Source organism: Nicotiana attenuata, chromosome 12, assembly GCF_001879085.1.
Source record: "Nicotiana attenuata strain UT chromosome 12, NIATTr2, whole genome shotgun sequence".
Lineage (NCBI taxonomy): Eukaryota > Viridiplantae > Streptophyta > Magnoliopsida > Solanales > Solanaceae > Nicotiana > Nicotiana attenuata.
Genome location: NC_032000.1, coordinates 51,026,105 through 51,039,931, shown reverse-complemented (window position 1 = coordinate 51,039,931; position 13,827 = coordinate 51,026,105). Strand labels below are relative to the sequence as shown.

The following is a 13,827-nucleotide window of genomic DNA, read 5'->3' as shown; positions in this document are numbered from 1 at the left end:
TTAGAACCCAATATCTTAGAAAAATAGAATCCCGAACTCATTAGCTTCGAATCCTAACCCGCCTCTGTTTGTAGTGACCCAATACAATGACAACAACAACAAGAACAACAAACCAAGTGAATTCCCACAAGTAGGACCTGGGAGGATAATATGTACACAGACCCTACCTCTACCCTGGGGGCAGGGAGGTTATTTCGAATAGATCCTCGGCTAAAGACAAGATGAAAAGAATGATGACTCAATAGTGATTATAAAAGAAAGCAGAAAAGTATGAGGAAAACTCAATAATTGGATTAAGGTGGAGCTTGTCAACTGGAGGCTCATATGTAACATATGATACAGATGGAGAAAACAGCTCCACAATCAAAGGGAAAAAAAGGTGTACAAGCTCAACATAGTCACTAAGATAAGCACTAGTTGACATTGATGATATATTGCAGGATACTGTCACTTAGCTACATGATCCAGAAAGGTAGAAATCAATAGTCCAACAAAGATGATTAAACAAGCTGAACACAAGAAAATATATATATATACAAGCCAAAACTGTTACTAAGCAACTAGAGGTTTCTCTGGAATCAGTTCCTGCACTTGATGAGATTCAATGACCTTTTTTGCAGATTCCATGATTGATTTGCCATTGACATAGTGTTGTCGACAGACAGGCATGTACATAGCTGCACCACCAATAAGCTCCTTCTGCATTTCTTCAGTTTTCCTTAACGTAAAAAATGCTCGTTTCCCACATATTTCGCATCTTGCTGTCAGTTTTGTAACAGTATCTGCAAGTGGAATAATATCAAGTACTGAGCCAAACTTCCTCCTGTAAGCAAGCATGAATTATCATCAGAATACAGTTTGTGCTGTATATTTTGACACTCCAAATTCTAATGTACAGATAGAACAAACGTGTTTGTCCAAAGATTATAATAAAAAGTTGTGTTCAAATGTCAAGGAATACCTTAAGTAGTCACCATCTAGGCCAGCAACAACTACAGTCTTCCCATCAATATCAGCAGCTTTGTAGCAGAAATCATAAAGGTCATCAAAAAACTGAGCTTCATCAATGCCGATCACATCCACCTGCTAACGAGTAGATTCCTTAAGGTATACAATTATAGCTAACTAGAAAAATAAAGTACAAAACGCTGAAGAGCAAAATTCATATCAAGATTATTGTGTTAGAGTTCCACAACAGTTAACATCTTCTTCTTTGCTAGAGAAAGTTGTTCTTTCGAAAGTTCAATAGCTCTAAGCCAAGCAACTTTCACCTTCTCCATTACTTCTATGTGCCCAAACCCCATTTGTGGGATTATACCGGGTTGTTGTTGTTGTTGGTAAATTCCAACCCGCTAAAGCCATTACTAACCAGGAGCCCAACATATATTCTTTCTATCAAAACAACCTCGACTATTCCATCAGATACATATATTCACCACATACATGCTACTTTCCAATGGGATAAATACCGAGTAACTCTATCCAAATCACCAAGTGTTTTTGCCTTGCTTGGATATAAAGCCTAGTCTTCAATAATGTTCATTCGCTTTATTGACCATTAGGCCACACCCTTGGGTGCAAGACCAAACAATGGTCTTTTCTGTTTTATTCCCTTAGTGACTCAAGTCCTCAACTTTACAGCTGGATGGAGAGTCCTCGAACTATGCTAAAAGACAAACAAGATTCCAGTAAAAGTTTTTGCCATATTTAAAAGAAACCTTTAGTTTCTTCCTTTCCAGTAAAAAGAGAAGGAATTGATGCAAGAAAGTTGCTCTTTATTTTTAACATCATAGCTTTCCAATATCAACAAAGTTGCAACCAAAGAAGAATCTGATAACTCGTAACCAATCAAAACCATTGGTCTACATATGTCAAACTGACATAACACACTAGTTTTCTAGGATCAACAACAACAAACCCAGTATAATCCCACAAGTGGGGTCTGGGGAGGGTAGTGAGTACGCAGACCTTACCCCTACAGTGAATGTAGAGAGGTGGTTTCTAGTATACCCTCAGCACGAGGTAGTTTTCTAGGAGCACAAACCTAGAACTTCATGAATAGGCACTAAGTCTCAATTCACATAAGGTTAGTCCAAGAATATTACAAGGAGAGAGGAAAGTAAGAAAAGGACTGCACCTTTTCATAGGCAACTTGACCGAATCTCTGTTTGAAAGATGAGAGATCAGGCAATGACCAACATGGGAATTTTGTCCCATCATGTGTCACCACTGCATCTACTGCATACCTTGTATCTTTGTTTGACTTGATCATTACCACATTTCTGCAACACATTTGTAGAACACAAGTTACAAAAAAGGACATAGAAATTTATCAACCAAAATTGGCAACATAGCAACTACTTCAATATAACATGTCAAACTTCATAAGTTGGAGCATATACAACAATATTATAACCAATCAACAGTGTTCAAACTTTAAAGAAGTCAATAAATTTTTTTCAATGAATAAGTGCACCAAATGTTTTTAATCAAACTACATAATATTTAGCTAAATCATAAAAACACTTGTAATAGAACTACAATTTTATAATTAAACCTAACACCCTTAATCTTTGGGCTGCCTCTTTCTACTCTGTTTAAGGGTATTCAAAATATAATATATGATGATCTAAAGTGGAATTCGACCCATATACACAGCAAAGGGTGTTCATTTGACCAAACCTAGAACAACATAACTACGTCATTGGCCGTCAATATATAGAACTTAAACTCTTTTTTTCAACTGTATATCCAATTAAACAAAGGCAAACAGCTTAAAACAGAGGGTAAATCACATAGATCCAGATTGTAACTAATCCACAACCCCTTATGCGAATCAAGCCTATAAATTCCACAAAAACAAAATATTTTTGTACCTGCCCATTTTGGCTTCAGAATTGACCCGACGAAGAAGAGCAGTAGTTTTACCAGCAAACATTGGGCCAAAAATTACATGGATTTCGCCTGAAATAACATGATTATGGCCTTTCTGATCCGTTCCAGTGGATACAGAAACTGGATTTTTGAAGGATGAAGTTGAATAAGACATAGTGAAGAACTGAAGATTGTTTTTTTTTTTTCTTTTTCGGAGCTATTTTTGTAATTATTGAGAGGTAAAGATGAAGAAAAGATTTCAAAGCTTTGTAAAAAGGTGTTGATTTTGAATTTTGGAGGAAAGGGTCAAAGGTTATGAATTTTTTGTTTTTAGGTTTGGAGGGAAAAAGTAAAAACATTCAACTTTTTCGAAATGAAATTAGACAGTTAAGTGATAAATAGATATTTATTATTGTTTCTTCCGCTTCGATTTTCTTATTATGTTGTTGTTATTACTGCTTGTTATTATTGCTTCTCTTTCATCTTTAGCCGAGGGTTTATTAGAAATAGTCTATTTATAAAAGATATGGACGTACACATTACCCCACCTATAGGATCACACTATGCTTATTGTTGATATTATTGTGTTAAATAGATATTTATTTGAATCAAATTGTAACTTTCGGAAGAAAACAATTTGTAATTCAATCTTTAAAATATTGGGGGAAAAACAATATGTTAGTTCAACAATTTTTCGTTGATTTTCTAGAACACCTTTCACTCCATTTTTCCTTCTTTTTTTAAAAAATTGTTTTTGGTCACTTGGGGGAATTGTTAATATTTTAGTGATTTACAATTGAACCACCAAATAAGGGTTTTTTTCCACTTTGCTGAAATATCAATTTTGCATATACTTTAGATTACTAATAAAAAATTCCACGGTTGTTATTCGGCCAAATTGACTAATCTAATCCACTCTTAAGTAGACTTTTTTCATAGTTGAATGTCAACTTTAATGTGATTTATGAAAACTAGATTTAGGTTTGGTCATACGGTATGACTCATACCAACGCAATAAGAATTTAAAATTTTGTGATGCGTACATTACAACACTCTAACCTAGCATGCTCACACATCCATCTCAACATCCTCATGAAGTTATTCGGGACAAGGTGGGGAGTGGCCCCTGTGGAGGATAAGATGTGAGAGGCAAGACTAAGATGGGTTCGGGTATGTTAAAAAGAGGAGCACAGATGCCACAGTCAGGAGGTGTGAGAGGTTGGCTTTGNCACTCAGGAGGTGTGAGAGGTTGACCTGGGGGTAAGATGAAGGGTAGAGGTAGGCCAAAGAAGTTTTGGGGAGAGGTGATCAGGCGGGACATGGCACATCTTTAGCTAACCGAGGACATGACCCTTGCTAGGAGGGTATGGAGGTTGAGAATTAGGGTAGAACGTTAGTAGATAGTCGAACGTTTCCCTTTGTCTTCCTTAGTTCAATGGTATTGGTGTTAGTATGGAATCCCTTTTATCCTTAGCTTGCTATTATCACCTATTTTACTGTTATTACTTACCATCAGTACTTCTTTCATATTCTCTTTTGCAATCTTGGATTTAGTTTTCTAAATATCTTGCATTGTTATTTCTTGCTATCGGTGCTTCTTCCATCTTTTCTTTAACTGAGGGTCCATCGAAAACAGTCTCTCTACCCTTCCAGAGTAGGGGTAAGGCTGTGTACATCCTGTTGAGGTTTTAAGCGAAAATAGGCTTAAAAGATGGTGAATGGAAAATGGAGGAAAAATGAAATTTTTAAGTTTCCCTCCTTGACAATGGGACATTTTCCCATATTGGAAGAGGAAAAGGTTTTTGATGGCTATATATACAATTGCTTTTCTTATAGCTCTTAAAGCGTTATGAAGAAGACAAGTTTCGCGCCGTCATCGTCGTGCTCGCTCGGCTCGGATTTGGATTTGGATTTGGATTTGGTCAATGATTGATTAATTTTTTGGACCAAATTTATTTGTTAATAGTAAATATTAACGTAACCCATGTCTGTAACGGAAGATTAATAATCCAAATTATCAGTTTCATAGACTGTCCATTTTTTTGTAACGGAAAATGTTTCCTCTGCCCTTTTTAATTTGCATAAATGGCCATTTACGTTATGGTCGTTTTACGCAACTGACCTCTCAACAGGTTGGGGCTATAAATTGTAGTCCATTCTCTCAGATTTTCCATACGAATTTCTGAGTTCTTCTCCTTTCTTCTGCATTGTTTTAACTACTAAGAAAGCAACAGTAAGTGTGATTTGCTACTGATCTTTGTGTTCGCTGAAACACTGGGGGTTTAAAGTACCGCTACACCAGTGTGCAATCCTTCTATCCTGGGAGGAAATAATCCACAACCTTGGGTACTAGGAGGGGATTAAATTCCTTAAGAAAACACTGTGAATTCAGTGCGCTCAGATTAAATTTTGTTTTTTGTTTTTCATTTCTGTTTATACGTTATTTTTATATTCTCCAGAATTATTTTACAAATACAGTATAATAACAAGCTTAAGGAATTTAAATATATTTTCTGTATTTGTGTTACATTCACTGTTCTGGAGACTGAAACCTTTGTGGTTTTCTACTCCATTGGAGATTAAAATATACGTATTTTTAACGTTTGTTTGTGTCATTCTTTTACAGAAATGACGAATAACAACGAAAACTAGATTGTTCCTATGGTGACTGCCAATGCATCGACAAGCCGAACAACACCGACATTGGCACTGGCAGAAAAACCCGGAAAATTTTCCGGGATTGATTTCAAGCGGTGGTAGCAGAAGATGTTCTTCTACTTGACTACTTTAAGTTACAAAAGTTCATTAAGGAAGATGTTCCTGTTTTGCTCGATGAAACTCCAGAGAATGAACGCTTTCTCGTGATTGAGGCGTGGAAGCATTCTGATTTTCTGTGCAAGAATTATATTCTTAGCGGGCTGGACGACGATCTGTATAACGTCTACAACAATGTGGAGACGTCAAAAGAACTGTGGATTGCGCTTGAAAGGAAATACAAAACTGAAGATGCCGGGTTGAAAAAATTCGTTGCCACTAAATTTTTGGACTACAAAATTGTAGATAGCAAGTTTGTTATTACCCAAGTCCAGGAATTGCAAGTGATTATTCATGATCTCCTTGCTGAAGGTATAAATCGAATTAATACTGATGTTGAAAGTAGTAATTTTAGTATTTTTATTAACAGAATTTTCATTGAAGGTCTTGTCATCAATGAAGCATTCCAAGTTGCAGCGATGATTGAGAAGTTGCCTCCTTCGTGGAAGGACTTCAAAAACTACTTGAAACACAAATGCAAGGAGATGTCGCTTGAAGATCTCATTGTTTGGTTGAGAATCGAAGAGGACAACAAAGCTGCTGAAAAGAGAGGCCGTGGAAACTCAACAATAACGGGAGCAAACATAGCTGAGGATACTCCTCAAAATAAGAAAAAGCGGAAGCAGACTTCTGGACCAAAAAACAATCCAAGCAAGAAGCGGTTCAACGAAAATTGCTACAACTGTGGGAAAGCTGGACACAAATCTACAGATTGTCGTGCTGTGAAGAAAGACAAGAAGAAGGGTCAAGCAAACATGGTTGAAAAGTACGAAGATGTTGATGACTTGTGTGCTATGCTTTCTGAATGCAACCCGGTGAGGAATCCTAAGGAGTGGTGGATTGATTCTGGAGCCACTTGCCATATTTATGCCGTTAGAGAAACATTTGCTACATATGCTCCCGTTGGACCCGAAGAGACGCTTTCTATGGGAAATTCTGCAACGGCCAAAATTGAAGGATGTGGGAAGATATTTCTGAAAATGACTTCTGGCAAGGTAGTGACTCTGAACAACGTCCTTCATGTTTTCGATACTATAAAGAACTTAGTCTTTGCTGGACTCCTTGTTAAGAACATGTTTAAATGTGTCTTTGTATCTGATAAGGTTGTAATAAGTAAGAATGAGATATTTGTAGGAAAAGGTTACCTCACCAGGTTGTTGAGAATAATAATAAAATTTCAGCTTCTTCTTACATACTTGAGTCAAATGATTTATGGCATATACGTTTGGGTCGTGTCAATTATAAAACCTTGCGAAAAAAGATTAACTTGGAAGTATTGCCTAAGTTTGAATGCGAAAAATCAAAATGTCAAATATGTGTGGAATCTAAGTATGCTAAACATCCTTATAAGTCAGTTGAAAGGAATTCAAATCCTTTAGACTTAATTCACACAGATATTTGAGACAAGAAGTCAATACTATCTTGCGGTGGAAAGAAGTATTTCATAACTTCTATTGACGACAGTACTCGATATTGCTATGTGATCACGCCCAACTATGCCTTATAAAAAGGACTAAGCGGTCGTTGAAAATATAATTCGGTTTACAAGTCCGGAGTCTAATCCCACAGAGAACTAAGGTTTAGCTACAACTGTTCAATATTGCTAAGAAGACAAGCTCGAACAATTCCTATGTTATAATATTAAGATTCTTGTATCTAATTAATTAACAAATTAAATTAGTAGATTAACAACTAGGGATATTAAGGGCTGGAGACAAGATTAAGGAGGTCTAGAGTTATGATTTCCCATATTGTCGGAATCCTTTCCGCTAGTTTTCTATAAATTTGCCTAAGTCTTCTCTACCGATCATAAGCACTCTGACCGTCGTAACTCTCTCTTGAGTAATTACCACAATTTACTAGACATATTCTCCCGAATTACGCTAGCTGGCATTAAGTACGACTCACTCCGATCGCACCAAGGTTTCGTTATCCCTAATCCCACCTTTAAACCTTCTGTATTGATTCCTCATATACATTAGGAGTGATATTGTTTAACAACTACCTAAATATGCACTCTCTCCCGAGTAATACACACTAAACAGGCACAGTCGATTGAGAGCTCTTCAACCAACCACAATAATAACGTAGTTGAACAAATAGAGAAAATACTACAGCAAATCTATATTAACGTAACAGGAAAATCATCCTCCAAAAGGTTCCATCAAAACCCTAGATAACAAATTAGCTATTCATAATAGTATGCATAACTACAATACTAGAATTCATAACCAATAATGGAAATAGGAAGAAGGAAGTGAAAAACTCGTAGAAGAATTCTCCGACTTGCTCCTAGTGTGTTCTTGCCTCCTTAGGTTGAATCCCCTCTCAAATCTGTCCAATCTCGATCTGTCTCGACTGTCCCCTCTCAAAGTGGAGTTTTTAGGTCTATTTATATGTGTAGGAAAAGACCTAAACGTGAAGGTCAAGTCCTAGTCAAGCCAGGAAACGAATTAAATCTTCTAAACTCAGAATTCATAACCAATAATGGAAATAGTAAGAAGGAAGTGAAAAACTCGTAGAAGAATTCTCCGCCTTGCTCCTAATGTGTTCTTGCCTCCTTAGGTCGAATCCCCTCTCAAATTGGTCCAATCTCGATATGTCTCGACTGTCCCCTCTCAAAGTGGAGTTTTTAGGTCTATTTATATGTGTAGAAAAAGACCCAAACGTGAAGGTCAAGTCCTAGTCAAGCCGGAAAACGAATTAAGTCTTTAAAACTCGAACTGGACCTCGCCTTAGGCCTGGCGTCGCCAGCTAACGCCAGCCTTAGCCTGTCCTTTGGCTGGCCTCGCCAGGCTAAAGCCTGGTTAAACTGGCCTCGCCATGTCTCTCCTTTTCACTGTTCTCGATCCCACTTTCAACGTTTAAGTATCCCTTTTGCTCTACTTTCATCTCCAATTCACCTACACATAAAATAGACTCCATTACGCGCAAATAAAGTATAATTTATCATTAAAGCATATAAAATGCAAGGCATATAATGTACGAAACTATGGAATTATAGCCACACATCACTATGTTTACTTACTTAATAGTAAAGATGAAGCAATAGATGCATCCAGGCAATGCAAAAATGAAGTTGAAACGCAACTTAACAAGAAAATCAAAATGATAAGAAGTGATAAAGGTGGTGAATATGAATCTCCTCTTGAAGAAATATATTTAGAATATGGAATTATTCATCAAACAACGATCCCTTACATGTCCCAATCCAATGGGATTGCGAAAAGAAAGAATCGTTCGTTAAAGGAGATGATGAACGCATTATTGATAAGTTCTGGTTTGCCATAGAACTTGTGGGGGGAAGCCGTTCTTACGGCTAACCGGATACTAAATCGAGTACCCCATAGCAAAACACAATCCATTCCATATGAAAAATGGAAAGGAAGGAAGCCCAACTTGAATTATTTTAAAGTGTGGGGGTGTATGGCAAAAGTGCAAGTTCCTAAACCCAAAAGGGTAAAAATAGAGCCGAAAACCGTTGATTGTGTTTTCATAGGATATGCGACCAATAGTAAAGCATATCGATTTCTGGTTCATAAATCACAAAATCCCGGCATTCATAATAATACGGTTATGATCAGATAATATTAAGTTCTTTGAAAATATATATCTGTATAAAAAGGAATGTGAGTCGATTGGTGAAGGATCTAAACTACCTCGGGAAGAAACAAAAGAAAGTACATTTAATCAGGAGGATCCAAGACTCAGTAAACGTCAAAGAACGTCTACTTCATTTGGACCAGATTTTATGACTTTCTTATTGGAAAATGTGCCTCGAACATTTAAAGAAGCTATGTCTTCTTCGGAATCATTGTTTTGGAAAGAGGCAATCAATAGTGAAATAGAATCCATATTGAACAACCATGCATGAGAATTGGTTGATCTTCCTCCTGGAAATAAACCTTTGGGTTCTAAATGGATTTTTAAGAGTAAAATGAAAGATGATGGCACTATTGATAAATTTAAGGCAAGACTTATAGTCAAAGGGTATAGAAAATGAGAAGGTCTTAACTACTTTGATATATACGCTCCAGTTACAAGAATTACGTCCATACGAATGTTAGTAGCATTAGCTGCAGTTTATGGTCTTGAAATTCATCAAATGGACGTTAAGACGGCTTTCTTAAATGGAGATTTGGAGGAAGAAATCTATATGGAATAACCTGAAGGGTTTGTGGTTCAAGGTAAAGAAAAGAAGGTATTTAGACTTGTTAAGTCCCTTTACGGACTAAAACAATCACCGAAACAATGGCAAGCAAAATTTGACCAAACAATGTTGTCTAATGGTTTAAAGATAAATGAATGTGATAAATGTGTGTACATTAAAAATGTTCCAAATCACATAGTCATTGTTTTCTTATATGTGGATGATATGCTGATAATGAGTGTGAGCACGTGATTTTTGCCCTAAGTGAATTATTCCCAAAAATTCAAACAAAATGATTTATTTCTTTATTTTACAATTTTGTGAATTTTTGTGTTCTTTTCTGTTAATTGTTTGCATTTATATCTGTTAATTAGTGAAAAATACAAAAATACGTGGCATTTGCGTTTAGGATTTAATTTCATATTAAAGGATTAATTAGTAGTTAAGTTGTCTTTTTTAGACAAAGTATTAAGAAAATAACAAAATAGTCCATTTTGCATTTTTTGTTAATTGTCAAATTTGTCATGAGTTTACCTTTAAAATAGGACTTAATCAATTTTTGGGAGTTAATTGGTTTAATTTTGGAAATAAATTAGGTCTTGGTTTTAATTTTGCATTTTTATAAAATCAAAAAATATATAAAACACAAATGAAAAACAAAAAATAATAAATAAAAAAAAGAGAAAAACAAAAATGGAAATAAACAAAAGAAGAGGCTGCCCAATACAAGACCACCAAATTGGGCTATGTTTTAACTAATTCACTAGCCCAAAGACCAAATACCCGGCCCAAACTAGCCCAATCCAATCCCCCGCCCGGTCCAAATCCCTGTTCCCTTAAACGACCCCGTTTTGGAACCAGTTAATCCAAGCCGTCGAGGTGATTGGATCAAACGGCCAGGAATCAATCTCCTGGCGTATTTAACTGTCCGAAATTACTACCCCCCTACCTCATCTCCCGTCTCTCGCACACCCCTGAAGACCCACCGATCTCCACCTTGAAACCACCGCCTGCCGCTCGCCGGAATTCGCCTACGGCGGCCGGCGGCCAATCAAGCTCAAATTTACAACAGAACATCCCCTCCTCCACCCAATCCCAAATCTTCAACCACTTTTTCTCAGATCTTACCGGAATGTCTCGAACCTTAGAAACCCTAACGCCGCCTCCGCCGCCGACCGGCGAACGCCACTCCTCCCAAACCACCCCAAAATAACACCACGAGACCCCCTCTTCTCCCTCATCATGAATCCACTACCCGTTCCCTTCAAATCCCGGTCCAACTCATCGAATCTTTCCCCAAAGCTTTTCCGGCCACGACGCCAGTTACACCAATGGCCGCCAAATTAACACCATAGATTCTCCTCAGCCTCCTCATCTCAAATACCTAAGTCCCTTCCTTCGAATATGACTAAAATGCCTCGAATATCAAATCGAAGGTTTTCCGGCCAAAACCCTAATTGCCCCAAACTTCACCAATTTGATACCAAATGACCCTCTAACCTTCCTCGTAGTGAATTGGTCATTAGTCGAGCTTTATTTTGCCGGAGTTGGTCGTGTTCAAATTTGGAAATTTGACCGGAGTCTCGAAGTGAATCAGTGAGTTTTCAAGCTTAGTTCCTTTTTATTTTTATTTTTCTTTTCCTTGATGTTCACTGACCTTCCATGACTATGTAGCTTCTTAACTTTGTTTGTTAATAATTGTCAGTCCGAAATCAATGACTTTTCTTTATTTCTGTTTCATTTTTGATCCTTATCTGCTTGATTCGTGTTAGTTTAGGTGATTAATTGGTTATTCGTTAGATTTGTTTCAATTTGGCTATTTGAATAATGATTCTTAATCTCAATTGTAATTCTGTTTAGTTAATAATCGTTTGAATATTATATGGTTGTTAAGTCTGATTAAATTCAGTTTGTAGTTAATTTGGGTTTTAAGCCTTTGATTAAGCTGGTTTAACTCATCAGCAATTGATCACCCTGCTGTGTGTTTGGTTTGTTAAAGATTGTTAACTAGATAATCATAGGTAGGGGTGGGTTCAATTAACTGAAGTAGGTAATTATAAGGTGAATTCAAGGGTAGATTGGTACTTTGAAATGCATAAGAATGTTGTGGCTGAAATTAGAATGCTCTAGAGTATTCTAGAATTGGACTTTAGTTACAATTTTAGAAGTTCAAGGGTAGTAGCTTGAGGCACAAGTCAATAAATAGAGGTTTGAATAGAAATAAAAGCAGGGACTGGTTTTGTAAAGTTAAAAATCTGAAACTCCCTCATTTGTGCCTATAAAAGGCAACATACTTGCCTTCATTCACAAGTTTGGGAGCTCAAAATTCTCCCCCCAAAAATATCTTCAAGTTCCACAGATCTGAAATTCAAAATTCAGATCAACTCCTCTTAGATCTTAGCTTCCTTCAAAGATAAACCAAAAAAAAAAACAATAGAAAACAAAAACCAAAACTCTAAAAAAGGGTTACTGTTTCATTGCTCATTCTTAGACCACTTTCACTTTCGAATTTGAGTAGTTTGAGCTAGCTGGCGGTTCAGTGGTCATTTGTAGTTGATTTCTGGGTGCACTTAGATAATTTGATGCTGTTTGGGATTGATTTAAACATTTCCTGATTGCTGATCCTATTTCTGGAGCATTTCAAGTCCATTTGAGTGCATTTCAAGTGATTCGTAGTTGATTGCTTGGGCCTGCTTGGTTTCAAACTTTTCTGGGCTGTTGAACTAACTTCCTGGGCTGTGCATTCGCTACTGTTTGGTTATCTCTTGGTCTATCTATCCACCTGCTGCTACTGACTTCTCATTCTTCTTCTATTTTCAACATCCAGGTACACCTTGGAACCTTGTATCGGTACCTATTTGAAGTTGAAATGCTCCAATAAAATATATCATTCATTTGCTTCCGTAAATTTATGTGTTCAAGCTGTCTTAGTAGAATAGTTAATAGATGAGGTGTACTTGTTTAGCTTTGCTTTTGATTTGTGTTTACTTTGTATAATTGGACTAAAATGGACTGTGTAAACTGCTACCTATCAGATTCATATGAATTTTTGGCTTCCTGTTAGGTTAGTAGAATAGTTCACGCTAGTAGTAGTTAATCTCCTGTTGGTTGTTTTTTCGTAAATCTGTCTAAAAAGTGACTCATAAACGAGATAAAACCTGTAGTAGTTATTTTCACTTTCAATCAGTAATCAAATGGGACTGTGCTGAACGGTATTGAACTACTCTGAATTTCATGTTAATTAGGAAGGAGGTGTTAACTCATTGACATGCTGGTTCGTTTATTTCATTTTTTGTTTCATGATTAGTGTTAAATCTGGTGTCAATTCGAACTACGATTCTGGGCTCAAACACAAAAGCCCAAACGACCACAATTCATTTTTTTTAACTGAAATACCCGCACCAGCACGCCTCAGGCCTGGGCCTTTCATCACAGGCCCAAAAATATTCCCCTTTTGGTAGACAAATCTGGGCTGATATAGACCAATTGCTGAAATGCCTCATCTTTAGTTGCTAATTTGTTGGGCTCAATTGATTTGAGATCGAATAATGAGAATTTAGCCTCGAGTTTATTAATTAATTAGGATTGTTTCTTTATTATTAGAGACAAATCAAATAGGAATCAGAGTTACTTTAGGATTTGCCCTTTAAAATAAATAATACCTAGACTTCGGGATGGGCCGTTTAGCGAATTTCACGGCCTTCCCCAAAGATAATAACGCGATAGTCTCTTTAGGCGCGCACTTTAAATAATTTTACATTCCTAAATACGGGTGCACATTTATGTGACCCAACTCCAAGTCTCAACGAAGTCGAAATGTGTCAAAAATCACGGATGCATTTATGTGACGTGGTTCGAGACGTATTTTCACGACGTTGCAATTCTCTTAAAACAAACAATAAAAGTGGTTCAAAGCTAAAGACATAAATCCAAAAAAACATGTACTAATATGAAATAAATAAGCCAAATATGACAGTTGAGCGACCGTG

At 36.7% G+C, this 13,827-nt stretch overlaps 1 protein-coding gene across 1 annotated transcript; it reads right to left on the bottom strand.

Moving 5' to 3' along the window:
• Positions 270-3,229, bottom strand: LOC109235745 (thymidine kinase-like). Its single transcript, XM_019401978.1, has 4 exons — positions 2,877-3,229; positions 2,138-2,282; positions 962-1,083; positions 270-823 (listed from the first exon to the last, which is right to left on the bottom strand). Exons 1-4 carry the CDS (start codon positions 3,047-3,049, stop codon positions 553-555), a joined length of 711 nt encoding a protein of 236 aa, XP_019257523.1. The 5' UTR covers positions 3,050-3,229; the 3' UTR covers positions 270-552.

Excerpts from the sequence above, each read along its gene's own strand:
- LOC109235745 (XM_019401978.1), bottom strand. The coding sequence starts at position 3,049 with ATGTCTTATTCAACTTCATCCTTCAAAAATCCAGTTTCTGTATCCACT. Across the intron at positions 2,283-2,876 it reads TCTGAAGCCAAAATGGGCAG|AAATGTGGTAATGATCAAGT; the intron begins GTACAAAAATAT and ends AATGTGTTGCAG. Across the intron at positions 1,084-2,137 it reads GTCAAGTTGCCTATGAAAAG|GTGGATGTGATCGGCATTGA; the intron begins GTGCAGTCCTTT and ends ACTCGTTAGCAG.